Source organism: Lygodium microphyllum, chromosome 1 (genome assembly GCF_053477565.2).
Source record: "Lygodium microphyllum isolate KBCC chromosome 1, Lygodium_microphyllum_v1.1.10, whole genome shotgun sequence".
NCBI lineage: Eukaryota > Viridiplantae > Streptophyta > Polypodiopsida > Schizaeales > Lygodiaceae > Lygodium > Lygodium microphyllum.
The window spans coordinates 13,755,967-13,773,557 of NC_141135.1; the positions used below are offsets into that span (position 1 = coordinate 13,755,967).

General features: G+C 42.9%; 1 protein-coding gene across 1 annotated transcript; it reads right to left on the bottom strand.

The window, feature by feature from the left end:
• Positions 1-605: 605 nt before the first annotated feature.
• On the bottom strand, positions 606-17,382 carry LOC148040854 (BTB/POZ domain-containing protein At4g08455-like). The gene is made up of 2 exons (XM_087670576.1): positions 16,686-17,382; positions 606-1,217 (listed from the first exon to the last, which is right to left on the bottom strand). The coding sequence occupies exons 1-2, from the start codon at positions 17,319-17,321 to the stop codon at positions 771-773; spliced, it is 1,083 nt and encodes a 360-aa protein (XP_087526702.1). The 5' UTR covers positions 17,322-17,382; the 3' UTR covers positions 606-770.
• Positions 17,383-17,591: the final 209 nt, after the last annotated feature.

Below are 17,591 nucleotides of genomic sequence, written 5' to 3' on the forward strand. Positions count from 1 at the left end.
TTAATCATCTAGTAGAATCCTCCCACACATGAACATGGACAAGAGCTCTCACATACTTCAATCCTGTAAGAAATCCTGACAAAGCAACATTCTTCACTTAAAATACTAGCAGCAATCAAGGTTTCTTTAACAGGATGTCTCGATGTTCTATTACACAGCAGTACATTACAAGGCAACCACTAAATGGCCAACTACACATTGAGGGCTGGTAGCATTATCACAGAAAAACGTCAAAAAACTGGAAATGAGAACTGAGCTCCAAGGATAAGGATTGCACAAAATTTATTTGCGGACTCCAGAGCAGTAATATCAAATAGCTAGCCAACCTCTCTATGAGTGATACTTTACAGGGAAAACGTCTATATCCTTGTTCCTTAACACAGAAATGGACTTGACACACACAAATGTGCTCATCCCAAAGCACAAATCTGACAGCTGGAAGCATTTTTTCCTGAAACTGGCATGAATTCTTTGCTGTTTCACATTCCTTATTTAAGGTAGTCTGACATTTGTAACAAGCATTGGTGGTGGTACAGGCCTGAGCTCATGGTGTGCATTATTAACATGATGCTCAGTTGTATGAAAGTGACTTTACTGAAGCCCTCTTGAAGATCAAAGGCTCTCTTAAGTGAACATATTTGTACAAGGTATGTTCTGAATTTCACTTCACATATAAGTACAGATTTCAACAATGCATGAAACATCAACATGAAGTAACCAGCATTAGACCTCCCACTTTGAAGTTAGCACTTCCATTTGGCCTCCCAGATTTATTTGGATTTGGTTTGCTTCCCAAGATAGGCTTCAAAGATCTCCACAACCAATCTTGCATCTCGAGCAACAAGATCTTGGTACTCATCCTTTGCAGGAAGTTCATGAATGTTCTCCAAGATTATATTAAGTGCTGCTTCTTTAAAGGCCTTTGCCCCATGCTGACAAGCATACTCAAAACTGCATAATGCATTAGCATTACTCAACTTTGAGATCATAAATCTTTCACATACTAGTTTCAGCTGTTTCACATTATATTTTTCTGCCAAAGCTAAGAGATCGTAGGCACACTCTTCCAGAGACTCTGGAAAAATCTCAGCTGTATACAGGTAATGTACAAATAGTCTGAGAACTTCATAGGAGAAATCAGTAATTCTTATTATCCCATTCCTGCTTTCTTCCATTTCGTTTTCCAGCATGGCTTTGAAAACCGAGGATCGGCTTACCTGAGTATAACACAAACAAACTTCAGAAGTCAAACCTGCAAAGCACTTAGATTATCCAAGTACTCTGTAGTATCTCAGATGACAAACTACTGGAAACACCAAAAGAGGAACATATCCTGCCTGCTACTGTCAGCCAGCAAAAGAGGAACATATCCTGCCTGCTACTGTCAGCCAGTACATAGGTTTGTTCTTTTGCTACTATAACTACACATTCCAAATTGAAAAGTGTCCCCCCAATCCCCTGCCGCTCTTCTCTTGACCCCATGTGAGCAACCAAAGATTTTAGGCATTAATTGTCCGTGGGAGGATGAATGCACCACAAACCTGGATAATTAAGGTATGTTGTGGGCATTGGTATATACCCCTCAATCACTCTTCCGGTCTTTTCCCCACCCCACTCTCATTTGAATCAGCATCTGTCCGCTTCAACCAGCTGGCAAGTTGATTTCTTCTGTTGCCACTGCCACATTTGGGTTCCTGACAGGCCATCCTTCTGTCCATGTCATTCCTCATTGCTTATACGTCTGCATTTTCTGGCAGGAGACTTTCCCATCCAGATTGCAACCTGTTCCTAGTTCCAGTATGTCAGCTGCTGCATTTTGGTGAGGAAGGGGATGTACAGCTGCTGGTGTCTTCATTACTCGCTAAGATCACATGCAGCCCTGTGTTAAGCTACTGTATTGCCTGCCCAGCATACCACCTTCATCCTGCTGCAGCTGCTGACACCATTGAACTGGCTGTGTTTGATCACACACTGGCCACCCAGCAGCTATCCCCGTTTTGGAGACCGTCGTCACCAGTATTTCTTGCATTTTGCAGCTCCCCGACACTCTACAACAGGCTTCTCCATTCAGCGAGCGTCACTTACACGCTAGAGGTCATCTCCATCATCATCCTGCCTCTCAGAGTTGGCATCCAGCTCCTGTAGCTAACCTTCATCATCAGATTGCAATTTTCTTCATTTGGAGCAATCATTTTCTCATCCCCTTTAATTTCCGAGGACTGCAGTTTACTCTCTCTATTGTTGTCAATCATCATCCAATGCCTTCTCTGCCATCCACAAAGTATTCTCATCCACAAGTGCTGCCACCTAATCAACTAAAACAGTGCAGCGCCAACGGTGACGGTGATGGTGACAGAAGCGGAGAACATCCAGCCTGCTGTCCACACTGGAGACAAAGAAGACTGCAGCCACCTGATGGGGCACCCACAAAGCAGAGTGAATGATCTGCCAACTAGTGAGCACAGCCATAAATAGCCTAAAATGCTGGAAACTGGTCGACCAGCAATAAATAGGGCCATTAATGCTGTCCAACCTGAATAAAAATGCTGACATGGCACTCCACAGCCATTTGGGGGTGCACAAGTGCTAGACATCAACTGGAAGAAGAAATGCAGACTCTAAAGTGAGCTGCTCATCCATCAAAGCATATGACAGACATGTGAGAGCTCCTAATATCCCCGTCTAACTCAAACTGAGGCTCACAAGCAAGAGATGATAGATGCACACCCCCTCTCAAATCTTGGATGCGGTGATGTGGATCCGAGGGTCATAGGAAGAGTGCCAATACTAACAGAGTCCATCAATGTAGACCATTGATGAAGAAGCTCTTCATGATCCTAGGAATCCCCCTCTGAAACAGTAGGGGCCAAGGAATCCACAACCACATCACCTAGATCATCCCCCTCTGAAAGGGATGGGGGTTTATGAGCGAACCACAAGAGGAGAGGGTGGGAGATGGGGAAGAACCTAAAAAAGTGATGGTGCACGAGCAAGAATGGGTGTAGCAATAAACAACTACCTCGGAGGACCCTGCATAAGAGAAGGGAAATGGAACTTGTAGAGCCCACTCTCCTACCAACTTATCGCTAAAACAGCTCTTGAAGAAGAATCCTCACAAAACACGGCCTACTCAATGAAGACAACCCGGACACCAAGTCTAGTCAAGCCATAAACTGAAAGGAGTGGAAAGCCCAGGTCTAGAGCATGTAGGACTTCCAAAATGGAGCTAGAGGAATGATCCGGCAATAACAACAACGTGCTCTGGCAATAACACCAATGTGTCAACACCATTAATAGGCACCAAACTAATGTCACCAACAATGACTTAACCCTTAGATGGACGAAAATCTTGTAGCGCATCTCCTCAGTCATTTGGCTTGAAGCACCACTATCAATGGGCCAAGGGCTCTCTCAAGGCGAGTCAACTAGTCAAGATGGCTCCTCTAACACATGGATATGAAGGAACATGGACTCATGGGGAACAATTTGTACACAGGTAGAGGAAGGCCCACATTATCTAGTTCCATCCTTCGCTCTCGAACAAACATGAGGGTACTTCTTCCAACACTTCTCTTCAAGATATATCCCCTTCCCATGATGTGGGTATCGAGGCTTCTCTCAATCTATGTCAGAGCCTGAAGAATGCTCCTTTGTCTCCTTCTTGGGCTTAGCCTTTGTTTCCTCCTTCCTTTTCTTCTTTCCCCCTCCTATACCCACGGTAAAAGATTTCATGGAGCTGGATCCACTAGCTATTTCTTTCAGATGCTCGTCATGCTCCAAGACTGTTGGGAATAAAGGGCCATCGTGCCTTTTATATGTGCATGGGTGTGAACACACCCTTAGCACATTGTACTTTTATATATATATATCTATCTAAAAACCTAAAGAGGTACACTCGTGATTGTACCCACAAGTTGTGCTCACTCTCCTCTCTACTCTGCACTCTCTCTGTCTCTCTATTGTTAGCAAGCACTGCATGTCTCAATCCTCGCGCCTCGAAGCTCAACAAATTGGTATCACAGCACAGGCGTTGAATGCTCCATTAGTCGTGCATGAGTCAGCAATCGGCAGAGTCGGAGTTGCAGGTTGGGCGACAGGACTGATGAAGTCTAAGTCATCAAGTTGCAGGCATGGGCGACAAGACTGATGGGGGTATGCAGCAGTGACAGATTGTTGGACAGCACGTGACAGGTCGTGGATAGGCGATAGTTGCTCCAGGTGCAGGATAGGGCAATCGCGTGCTAACGCAGATGACTGGTGAAAGGGCCCAACGCAGACGAACGAAGTAAGCAACAGGGCACCCGACAAGGCTCGAGACAACGGTGTTCCGTGACGGGGCGCTGCTGTGCGACGGGAGATTGCACGGCGACCAACTGGCGTGTGGCGACTAACAGGCAAGCGCGTTGACGACGAACGCGGTAGCTAACGAGACCTGCGCCGACGAACAGGCGTTGTCAGTCCTGACAAGTCAACGGACCCATCATCCAAAACATTATTTTCTGCAAAATCTTTTTTTTAAAACCCCTCCTTCTAACCGAGGTTCGCCCGCATAACACACAGAGTACAGATTTGTGCAATCTTGGCCCGAAAATTTGGGGCTTTTCCCAGATTTGGAAATTGTGATGCAAGACAAGACAATTGGTCTCAGAAATTGCAAGAATTTGTGACATTTTGCCTCCGTCATTTAGGGATTTTCATGTACATGCAAAATTGGGCTGAAATTTATCCCATTTCTTGACATTGATGCACATTGGACCTCGTGCAATTTGGGGCTTTTGCTGTTTGGGCAAAATTTGTACACCATTTGGTCATTTTATGTACATGCGGTTTTAATTCCATGCAATTTGGACACCTAGCACTTGGAAAAATTTGGGGGTTTTGCTGAAATTGCTCTATTTTGGCAAAATTGGCATGTTCTATGGATGTGAGACAATGCAAATGTATAGTTGATGCTTTGAGCACAAAAATTTTGGGGCTTTTAAACGTGTGTGTCAAATTTTGTGCCCATGGGTACATGTAAAACAGAAATTGCAGCTAAAATTTGGAACTTTTCATGTAATGCGATGTATTTGCCCTTGGAACAGCTGTAATCAGTTGTAGAGTGCTGTAGCACATGGTTTGGTGCTTCTGAAAATTTACTTACAGATCTAAAATTTAAGCTTCTACGTGGTCATTTATTGCTGATTGGTACTTGTTTTACCTTAGTCACTGGTGTGACAGTTTGGGCCTGGATTTGCTGAATTTTTCGGTCACATTTGGGCTGAAAATCATGGCTGGCAGCAGTGACAACAGTAATCTCATACACATTAAGAAACTTAAAGGAGCACATAATTTTGCAGTCTAGCAAAAACAGTGCTACAATATCCTGTTGCAGAAGAAGCGGGCAAAGCCGATTAAGACCAGAGCCGAAATGCCTGCAGATATGGAACAGGAAGATTGGAATGAGTTAAATGAGCTTGCACGCTCAACCATCAAGCTATCGATTTCTGATGCCTCGTTGTTCATTGAAGGTTTGGATTCTACATATGCTATTTGGACTTGACTGGAATAACTGTATGCACACAAAAGTGCCGCAAACAAAGTGTATTGGCTAAAAAAGCTTATGGATTAGCATATGAAATAGGGTACAGCAATGTCTACTCACTTGAGTGAGTTTAACTCCATTTTCAGCCAACTGGTTGCCTTGAAATTCTTGATTGATGAAGAATTTAAGGCTACGTTCTTGCTTTGCACTCTGCCAGAGAGTTCGAATACATTCAGGACTACTATGAGCAATTCTAATGTGATTCTTTTGTATGTTGATGTAGAGAGTGATCTACTTGTGGAAGAAATGAATCGGCAGAACAATGCATCCAGTAAGTCTTCTAGTGCTTTGCATACTAGGGGCATATCACAACAAAAAGGCAAATCTGATAGCAAGGGACACAGTAAATCACGTGGCGAGGATATTGAATGCCATCATTGTGGCAAGAAGGATCACTTTAAACATGATTGCTACAAATGAAAGAAAGAGAAAGGAAAGGGCAAGAAGACAGATGATAGCAAGGAAGACAAGAAAGAGAGTCAATCTAAGAAGAGCAATGTCAAAATTGAAGAGGTGAATGTAGTCACTCATGACAATGATAGTGGGAATGACATACTCTTGGTCTCTTCACACTTTAGTGAACATGCTTTACTTGCAAACGCAAATGATGGCATGCATACTTGGATTCTTGATTCAAAGCTTCCTTTCATGTCACCCCTCATCATGAGTGGTTCTCTGACTATACAGGGGGTTAACATGGCGTTGTCCATCTTGGGGACAACTATACATGTGACATTGCAAGTATTGGCAGTGTGCAGCTACAGTTTCAGCATGGCTCTATCTTCTCACTTTAGCATGTACAGCATGTACCTTAGCTCAAAAAGAGCTTGATTAGCACAGGGCAACTAGATAACAATGGATTTCATGCCACCTTTGGTGATGAGAAATGGAAGATCTGTAAGGGATCTAGAGTGATTGCCAGAGATTGTAAAAGTGATACCTTATATCCTCTCCATGTATCTAGTGTGAGTGATCATGTTGCCGTAACCAAGCAGCCAAGTATTTCTTTGTGGCATGGCCAGTTGGGACACATGAGTCAAATTGGAATGAAAGTGCTTTCTCGTTTGGGTTACTTGCCTTGTCTTCGTTATGCTGATTTTGAGCATTGTGATCATTGTGTTTATGATAAACATGCACTGACGTCTCATAAGAAGTCTCTTTCGTTGAAATCTTCTCCTCTAGAGTTTAGTACATTCCGATATATGTCAGATCCCAAGGTTATCTTTAGGGGAAAAGAAATATTTTGTCACCTTTGTCGATGATGCTACACGGAATGTATGGGTTTATCCTATTCGTAGCAAGGATGAAGTGCTTGACAAGTTTTAAAAATTATTGGCATTGGCTGAAAATCGGACTGATAAGACACTTAAGTATCTTCGCTCTAACAATGGTGGGGAATATGTGTCCAAGGCCTTTTAGGCATTTTGTGACAACAAAGGGATAAAGAGGGAGCTCACTACCCCTCATAATCCACCCCAAAATGGAGTTGCAGAGCGTATGAATCGGACCATCCAAGATAAGGTCCATACAATGATGTCTCATGCTGCATTACCCCATGGTTTTTGAGCAGAGGCTATTATGACAGCCCTACACTTGATTAATCAGTCAACAAACATATCTTTTGGGAGGGGGGAGAGGGGGTTCCCCAAGAAGCATGGTCGGGCAAGCAACCTTTATATGCACACTTAAAAGTGTTTGGTTGTGAAGCATTTGTGCACATTTGTAAAGAAAAACGCAACAAACTTGAGCCAAAGTCCTATAAATACATTTTCCTAGGCTATGGTGACGAGGGTGAAATGGGGTATAGATTATGGAATCCCAAGAAAAGGAAGATAGTACGCAGCAATGATATTATCTTCCACGAAGATTGCATGCATAAACAGCCCAAAACGACTGAGAAGGCCCATAGGGTTGTATTCTGAGAAGAAATATCTTTTGGACAGCAAAATGTGCCCATTGTACAGTAGCAAATACCTGCTGTAAATGAACTTGCAAATGCAAAAAATAATGCTGGAAATGATCAGCCAGCTATTACCCATAATGATGAGCCACTAGATGTGCAGAAACAGCCACGGCATCAAGTTGTTAATGCTGATTTGTAGGCTGAAATGCCAGGACAGCAAGCTGAAAATGCTCAACAGCCAGCAATCAATGATCATTGGGTAAGAAGTTTGTCTAGGGCTACTAGACAACCTAATAGATTCATTCCTGGTGCAAACAATGTGGTTGATTATGTCATGTTGACAAACTGTGGTGAACCATCTTGCTTCAAGGAAGCACTGGACAGACATGCCAGCAAGAAATTGTATAAAGCCATGTTGTCAGAGATGGAATCTCTTGAGAAAAATGGCACTTGGGACTTGGTGCAGTTGCCTAAAAGGGTAGAAAACCCTTCCATGTAAATGGGTTTACAAGATGGTCACTTTTGGTTCCTCCCCAAAGTACAAAGCAAGATTGGTTGTGAAGGGGTACAAGTAAGAACATGGAGTTCACTTCAATGAGATCTTCTCTCCTGTAGTCAAGATGACTACATTGAGAACCATTTTGGGCTTGGTTACAGCTGAAGATATAGAGCTCATACAAATGGATGTAAAGACTGCATTCTTACATGGTGATCTACATGAAGATATATATATTCAGCAACCTAAAGGGTTTGTGGCAAAAGGGAAAGAGAAAATGGTATGTAATCTCAAAAGCAATTTGTATGGGCTGAAACAAACACCAAGAGAATGGTATCATAAGTTTGATACATTTATGTAGTCTCAAGGTTTTCATAGAAGTCAAGTGGATCACTGCTTGTATACCAAAAAGGCCACAGATGACAGCCTAATTATCTTGGTTCTGTACGTTGATGACATATTGATTGCTAGCAGGGATACTCATGCCTTGGACTCACTGAAGCAAAGTCTTCATGGCAGCTTTGACATGAAGGATCTTGGTGAGCAAATCACATTCTTGGCATGTGAATACTCAGAGATAGGTCAAACGGATTACTCTATCTATCTCAGCAAGAGTATATCTCCAAGGTTTTGCAGTGTTTCAATATGGAAGGAAGGAAAACAATTGGGATTCTGTTACCTCCATATGTGAAACTCAGTGCAGAGGACAGCCCTACATCTGATGATGAGAAGGCTGAAGTGGCCAAGATACCATATGCTTCAGTTGTTGGCAGTTTAATGTATGCTATGGTTGCTACACGTCCTAACATTGCTTTTGTAGTGGGAGTAGTTAGCAAATACATGGCAAACCTTAGTAAAAAGCATTGGAAAGCATTGAAAGGTATGATGAGATACCTCAAAGGCACAAAGGATTTGTGCATCTGCTTTGGAAAGCAGAAAGCATATGTTGTTGGCTTTACGGATGCAGACTATGCTCGTCATGCGGATTGTAGAGAGTCCACTTTTGGGTATGTGTTTACCTTCACAGGAGCAGTCTCTCGGATCTCCACGCTACAAAAGTGTGTTGCATTGTCTACTACAAAGGCAAAGTATGTGGCTGCCACTGAGGCATGCAAGGAGGCTTTATGGCTTTCACGTACGGTGGGAGAGCTTGGCATTACAGAGTTACGTGTTCTCCATTGTGATAGTCAGAGTACTATCATGTTAGCACAGAATCCCGTCTTTCATGCAAAGACGAAGTACATACAGGTGAAGTACTATCATGCTAGCACAGAATCCCGTCTTTCATGCAAAGACAAAGTACATGCAGGTGAAGTACCACTTCATTAGAGATGTACTTGACAGCAAGAGCATTGAGCTTGTCAAAGTGCATACAGATGATAATCCTATAGACCTTCTCATGAAGGGTCTTCCAACAAAGCGGTTTGCTCATTGCCAACAAAGGATGGGAGTTGGATAGACATATGTATTTCAGCTTTGTACATACCTAGACTTAGCTGATTCTTTTCTCCAAAGGCGCACTGCCTTTAGGTGGGAGGTTGTTGGGAATAAAGACCCAAGTGCCTTTTAATGTGCTTGGGTGTGAACACACCCTTAGTACTTGTAGTTACACATATATATCTATCTAAAAACCTAAAGAGATACACTCGTCATTGTACCCACTAATCGTGCACACTCTCTACTCTGCTCTCTCTCACTCTGTCTCGCTACGCGTGACAAACACCGATTGCCTCCATCTTCGTGCCTCCCGATCACTACAGCACGTAGAGAACCAATATCACTATATTCGTAAGAAGATCTTGGACAAGACCATTAATGTGGAGTATTGCAAGATTAAGAACAATCTAGCTCATTTGTTCACTGAGGCACTTCCTCAAGCCATTCTTTGATAGCAATCCAAATCCCTTAGCCTTATGATGCAACCCAGATCTAAGAGGAGTATTAGAGATATAGTCACATCCAAGACAAGCACATGCATGTACAGGGCAGACTATGCAACACACCATATTCAAGAGTAATAGTTTTGCAATTGCCAACAATTTGGGCAGGATTCCAAGCAAGTCGTGCACGCAAGATAGGGAGGACTATGTTGCCACATGACAAGCTGCATTTTTCACAACAATTTTTCACTATTTCATTCTCAATCGGCCTATTTATGCAACTATCAATCTGTTTTTATTGGCCAACCTAATCATTGTGAAGAAAACTACTAGGATTTGCACTGAGGACACACAGAGTATACGACCACAACAGAAACAAAAGAGACAGACATAGACACAGAGGACAAAACTCAAACCCTAAACACAAAACTCAAAACTTAAACACAGAAACTCAACCACAAACAGAAGAAGGGAGAGAGAGAACACAACTCTGAAGTGAAGGAATGTTGTAAATGAATGTAAGAGTGTGCGGTGTGCTCAAGGGCAGAGAAATGTCGGAGTGTGACGTCCACCGGAGATGGATCCCAAGTCTGTGACCACCAATTGGAGTGTAGGAGTGCTGAATAGTGAATGGCAATAGGGTGGTCACCAAAACGCAGGAGTCTGGAGGCTAGAAACCGGTAAACGCAGCAGTGTACCACTGATCGGAGGCTAGAAATCGTACACAGTCTGCTGTAAACAACAGGTTTAAACAATGTGTGGCTAGCGATAACTAGATGATCAGATCACAGCAGATGATGATGTCATCAGCAGCAGCTGACGTCAACATGGATGAAGGCGCCAACAACAGGAGCAAACACAGATGGAGTGGCAACAATCTCGAGGGCTAGACAGCCACGTGGGAGGAGGCTGGTGGCTGAAATCTGCACATGGAGTGAGAAACCTACACAAACGGAATGAATCTGAATGAGGGCAGCCTGTCTATTTATAGATGTGGAAGGGCACCCCAAAAATTAGGGTTTCCACTGAACTCTCTCAAACCGCTCCCCGTTTTAGGGATTTATTCTAAAAGAGCATTTTTAAGTGTGTTTTGGGGCTATTTAAGAGGCTAATCAACAAATAATGCATGTTTTAGCTCAACAATCATACCATTTTATTATTTTCTGTCTATTTAGACACCAATCACAATCAATTCATTTTTCATACAAGTTGAGAGAGATCTTTAATTGGTTATACTCACACAGTCCATTGTACATATCTACCTTCTATATTCAGCATTCATTCTTTGCAATCTTCAACATTCTAGTCTCTCTCTCTCTTCTCACTATGTTCACTTCTTTCTTTTAGTCAAGTTACAAGATTCTGCATTCGCTGCACTCTAACATACATCCCTCATCCTCACTAGAGGGAGCTAGATCTACATGGCACTGTACCTCAAATGCATATAGTCTGATGCCCCCAAATGGAGAGACTTGTATACATCAATGGCTCACCTAGATGATGATGTGCACTCGTTGCACATTAGATAGGATTTTTTTCACTTTTCACCCTCTTGACACCATGAGGATATTCTTTTGTACATGGATATATGTCTCATAGGCCAAATTGGTCTTTAGTAGAGACCCCTCTCTCTCTCTCTCTCTCTCTCTCTCTCTCTCTCTCTCTCTCTCTCTCTGTCTCTCTCTCTCTCTCTCTCTCTCTCTCTCTCTCAAATTTCAATTAATGAATTGAAATATTTACAAAAGGCCTTTAGCCAACCAAGCATACTCGAAGACAAGTAGGAAACAATACATGAAGGCAAAAGGCTACCAATAATACAAGGCTATAAGAATAGAAAAAGGAAATCACAAAGTCGGCAAAATTAGGATGATGCAGATGATATTCATCCATGGAGCAACCACCTCTCTGAGGATCACACTAGCCAAAGCCATGGAACTAATTTGTCATAATAACAATCCTCGAACAAGGCCTACATGACCATGGATACCTAAGGTTGAATCAAAAATAAAAGCATTGTGCATAGTTGTTGACATACATTTCATACTTCCATACTTGTATGGGTATGAAAGTATAATTCAGACCCATATATAGAATCATTTGTTGCTCTTATTTTTTCGAAAAAAAAACTAGAAAAATATAAGAATGGTACGTCGAACCTTGACATAAATTGCAAATATTTCAACAAAGCTCACACTTTGAAAAAATAGACATTAAAGACATTGACATTTGACAAGGGGACTCAGGGTATGGAATGATAATCTATAGACTAGAGACACGTGTCATGAATCATATGTCATAAATTATAATCTATCACAACTCTATAGAAACAGAATTTGTATCCTTTTTTAATTTGTCTATATAATGATTTATTAAATTTATTTCCTTTGCACTAATTAGATATAAAGAAAAGTGCATTGGAGATATAAAGAAAAGTGCATTGGAGCTGGCCACTGATGAGTGGTCACAAGTTATGGTGGACCCACGTGGTGGGTTAGAGAAAAGATAGTTCACACTTCCACCTATATGGCCCGATTGGGCGCCTGTAACCAGAACTCACGCATATCAAGGTTAGACTCGCACACAGAAAAGATTGATGCCTTGAAGTGTGGGCTAGATCCACCAGAACAGACAGTTACAATCAACAAGATGGCATGATCATGAAATGCTTGTATAATGTGCATGTGTGGGCTGAAAGCTTGAAATGCACATTTCTTTGCATAAGAAAGTCACATGAAGATTCTGATACCGTTTTTGCGATGTAAACGGAAAAAGCTTTCATATGACACCCATATTGGGGGGGTCCCTAAATTTTAGGAGATCCCTAAATTTTAGGAGCCTTGAATTAGCCTAAAAATGCTAGTCCTAAATAATAGGGATGTCATTCTAAAAATAGTAAGTTCTGTACTCTGACTGTGCTTACTAAATTTGGTTGTTTCTATTCTTGACAGTATTCAGCCCAAAAAGGAAGGCCATAGAGAAGAGACAAGTGTCAAGACACTTGTCACACAAGTTTCCAAGTGTCCCACCACTTGTCACATCTCATGACATGTGGCTGGACACTCGTCTTGTGCTACTCCACTTTCCCCTTTTGTACTAGCTCTTTCCTCTCCTATAAATAAGAGCTCGTTTTTCTTCTTTCAACATCATTTTTCTTTGCTGTAAACTCATGTACAGCACCCCCAGATAGCCAGAAACTGGCCCCATCCATCCCCATCATCATTCCCCACTTCTCCATTATCAAATTCCTTCATATTCCCTCTTCTATCACTGCTGTTTTACAGGACAGCAAGCCTGTAAACTCATTACAGCACCTCCTTCTCAAGCTCTTTCTTCCATTTTAGCAACAAGAAGCAAGCCCTATCCATGTACTACTATTCAACGATGGAGAAAGGCTGATTTCCCCTCTTTCTTCTCTCATACTGTAAAGAAATCAGTTCTTATCATTGCATAATAGATAATGCATGTGTGTTTGTGCATCTTTGCATGATCTTGTGAGAGTGAGAATTACTTCTCCTCACTCTCAGGTTGATTGTAACTGAGCTCTTCCCTAAGGGACTTGGGTTGAGCAGAAATACATTCCTTCGGGGGGGGGGGGGGGGGGGGGGGGGGGGGGGGGTTTGCCCATCTTTAACCCTCAATCTTGTCTCCATTACTTTTACATTTTCATGGCTGTAATTTTGTGAGTAATTTTCATTTTCAGCTTTAAGTGTTCATTCTCTTTTATATTAAATCTCGAAAACGAGCGAATATCATAATTGTTAAGCATACTACGTTGTTCGGGGTGTTTACATAATCAGCCCACTAAGATCACAAAAGGTCATGACTCATAATAAATCAGATAAAGGTACAATCATGAATCATCGAATTGCATAGTACTCTAGACTCCAAACAACTCAAGGAACTCAAGGTCAAGGGTCGAGATTATAGTGTTCTACTACTCAAGATGACTCATTTTCATCTCCAAGCTGAAGCTCATTCTCCTCCTCAACCACATCCTCCATCTCATCTTGTAGCACACTAGAGGTACTAGCACCGGATGCACCTACTATCATATATGATTAAGTTACGGGCCAAAACTTCTGTGCCTTAAAACAGACAAGTATGAAATACTACATGAATTTCAAATGTCTGGAAAACCATATGCATATGAATCCATCTATCGCATTATGTCTCCACCAAATGTACCGAAGATCAGTTGAACACAAAAAATGGAAGACAGGGATGCTATGGCGATAAAGTGACCCTAGGCAACATCTTGCCTAAAATCCAAGAAAATGATTATAAGTTGATGTGTTACTAAAACCCATACTCATGAAATAAAGCCCTAGATCCATCTAGCAACTAGACAAAAGATAAAAAGAGAAACAAGACTCTCTCTCTCTCTCTCTCTCTCTCTCTCTCTCTCAAGATGCAACAGCAACCAGGTTAAAAGGAGGCTATGCAACACTTAGAGCACTTGAGAAAAAATATGCAAATACTCAATTTCAAAAACCCCGAACTAAATTGTGGCTATTTGATACATTGGTTACCCTAACCTTGCTATACAAATCACTGATATGGGGACCTATTCTTTGCGAAAAGACTTGGAAGAGTATTGAGAGGCCACTAGTGATAATGATTGCTTGCATGATGCAAAGCAAACCATATTTAACACAATTTTCAGCAAACATGAAATTCAGAAATCTGAAATAAATACATTATCACATTAATCTTGGACAATTGACATCCGATTGGACCCAAAATTAGCACCCCTTGTGGTATTTCTTTACCTTCTATCACTAGAATTTGTTGTGCACAGAGATATAGAAGGATCTCTACAATTTCCAACAGTTCAAGCTGTCACAAATGACCAGAAGCATCAAGATTCAGTTTTCTCCTTGTATCTAATACAGTTTGGGCACAATATAAACTAAGAACACTTGCTGCAGGCCAAATCAAGTGTGGACGAACCTTTCCCCTTCAGATCAACTGCAATTTCTGCAATTACAGCTTTTGCTTTGATCAGTGGCTCTTCAACTTATCGGCATGGGACTCCAAAGTACCTGAGAACCCCTAAGTTCAGCAAGAATCAGGGTTTTTGATAGCAAATCCACTACTATGCTTCAGATCTGCTGGGAGAAGTTGAGTACTACACCAAAGGGGTCTCTCGTGGCACCAATTGCTTCAAAAGGGGGATAAAACTCTAGTGCAGCTACCAAGCCCCCCTCTTCTTTTGTCACCTCTCATTGAGGCGAAGAAGGAAACTTGCTGCCCCTATCTTGTCATGCGTGTGCGATCTGCTGTCGCCTGGTTTAGGCAGCCTCCCACCTGTGGAAACCTCTCAGCTGTCAGCCTTCGAGAACCCACAGGGAAATAACCTTGGTTGTACACACTAATTACAATAGTATATTTCAACTTAAAAATGCTCTAGTTCAAGATGATGATAGCTATTGGTCCCAAACTTGGCACCCCTTTTGGTGATTCTTTAGATTACACAAAGATTCTCCACATCAGGGTGCATTGTTCAAATTTCAATGGTTTCTCTCAACAGAACTGATCTACCAATGTTCATTCACCTTGATACCATCATAGTTGGGCTCAAATCAATTCTGGATCCATCATAGGTACATTCATAAACTCTAGCCTGTTCAGCTCTGAAAATGAGAGCAACAATTTGTGCCCAATTTCACAAAGCAATTGCATCTCACAGGCACCTAGCTTTGTCCCCTTGCATTGCTTCTCACACAAAGAGAGCAATTTCTCAGCATAGTAATAATGGACCAAAAGCACAAGCCCCAGCTCACGGCTCAATGGAGGAACATCCCCTTTCTTGTCCATGACACAAGCAGTCAGCCATGGGACAGCAAGGGAACATATCCCCCCTTGCCAAGGATAGGAAACAGGACAGCCAAGAGGCGGCAAGGAGAGGCATTGCCCTTTGTTAGAGACAGGACAGGGAATGTCTGGGCGGTGTTCATATGGACACTCTCTGTCACACTTAAAGACACAATAACACTGACATCTTTTCTCTAATGTATACACACACATAGACTACATATTGAGGTGTTTAAAAGCCTCCCAAATCCTCCCCTTTCTCATCCCTTCTTTCTCAGGCAGAAACAGTTAGCAAAATACCTCCTCAATCAGTCACTCAGGCTTGTAGTGAAGACAATGAAGACAGCATCACCTGCCTCTGTAGTAGATGTGAGCTATTTGCTGTTCTAGCTCACCAACAGCTTACTCTAGCATCACAGCCCCTAGCAAGCTTCTAGCGCAAAGATCGTGTGCCTTGCCATTTTGAAGCAGATATCCTCCGACCCACAGTCATGCAGCTCTGTGCAAACAAAGGCAGTACTTGGCAGTTCTCTGATCCTTGCATGAACAGATCTACAAAAGTCCTCCATTGTCAGGCACAGCCAACCATATAGCACAGATATAAAGCTTCATGAGGTTTTGGCTCCAGATATTGCCTTTAACCCAGTGTTTATAGTGTTGGTGCAAGCCCCCTCATCCCTACCTGTCGTCCAAGTGATGAGCATTGAGACAGTGTACTCAGGAATAACCCATCTTCGACCTTCCAACCTACTGTTCTCTTCCCCCGATCCCCAATAATGCAGGTTGTTTCATTTATCTGAGAATTCCTGAAAGACCGCTCAATGAGGACTCGGGTGCAGACCAGGTAGATGCTTCAATGTAGCGACGGTGAAATGAGGTAAATTTTGCACAACTACTCGTTTCCTAATCATACTACTTGCAATGAAGTTTTTTGGTAGAAAATAATGAAGGCGAGAACAGGGAAATCAAGCAGTTCCTGCATTTAAAGGCTGGCAAAGGGAATCTTACAAGAACGGCTTTATGAGCTCTGATTTTGGACCCATCAGAGCTTTCTAGAATGAGGTCAGAAAAATTATCAGCCATGGCCTCCGGAGCCCATGCACCAAGGAAGGCGATGCGGGCGTGCAGCTCCTCGATCTCTTTCTTGAGCATCTGCTCAGTCTCGGACGCCTCCTCGTAGCATTCCCGGCAGGTCCCAGCTTTGCGAGGGGCATAGACTTCTTTACAAGAGACGCAGACCACAGTGCCCCTTCTCCCCACCTGTTGCTGCTCCTGCGGCAGGCGATGGTGATGGTGGTGATGGTGGTGGTAGACATGCCGGTAAGGCTGGTGTGCTCCAGTGCTGCCGCCCCCGACGCCATCATCGACGTCACTGGGGTAGTCATCCATGGCTAGGCGGAAAAGTGCACCGCGGCGGCCACCACCGTCGGGATCAACCTCATCGTCCTCGTCGTCAGGGTCGCCACCCCCGTGAGGGCTGTGAAGGACCTCCTCCTCCAACTCAGCGTCGTCTTCGTCGACGAGGATGTGCTCCTCGTGGTAGGGGAGCTCGCTAGCTATGGCGATGGCCGGCTGCAGGCATTCCGGGACCCAATCGGCCCAGGCCAGGGAGGAGGAAGACGAAGAGGAAGAGGGATGATGCATTGGCTTTTGCACTGTCCTTCTGCAGTGCAAAAAAAATACACTCACAGCTTTACTCTCCTCCGCTTTCAAATGACAGTCCACCTTCCCCTTCCCTTGTCCTCCCTTACCAAACAAGCTGGCCCGCCCATCGCCGCCCGTCGTATATTTGTCAGTGTTCATGTGAACTGTTCTCGTGAGGAGGTTTCCATTTCTAGTGGTTTTCACCAACAACTAGAAACCTATCCATTTCTAGTGGTTTCCATTTCTAGTGGTTTTCACCAACAACTAGAA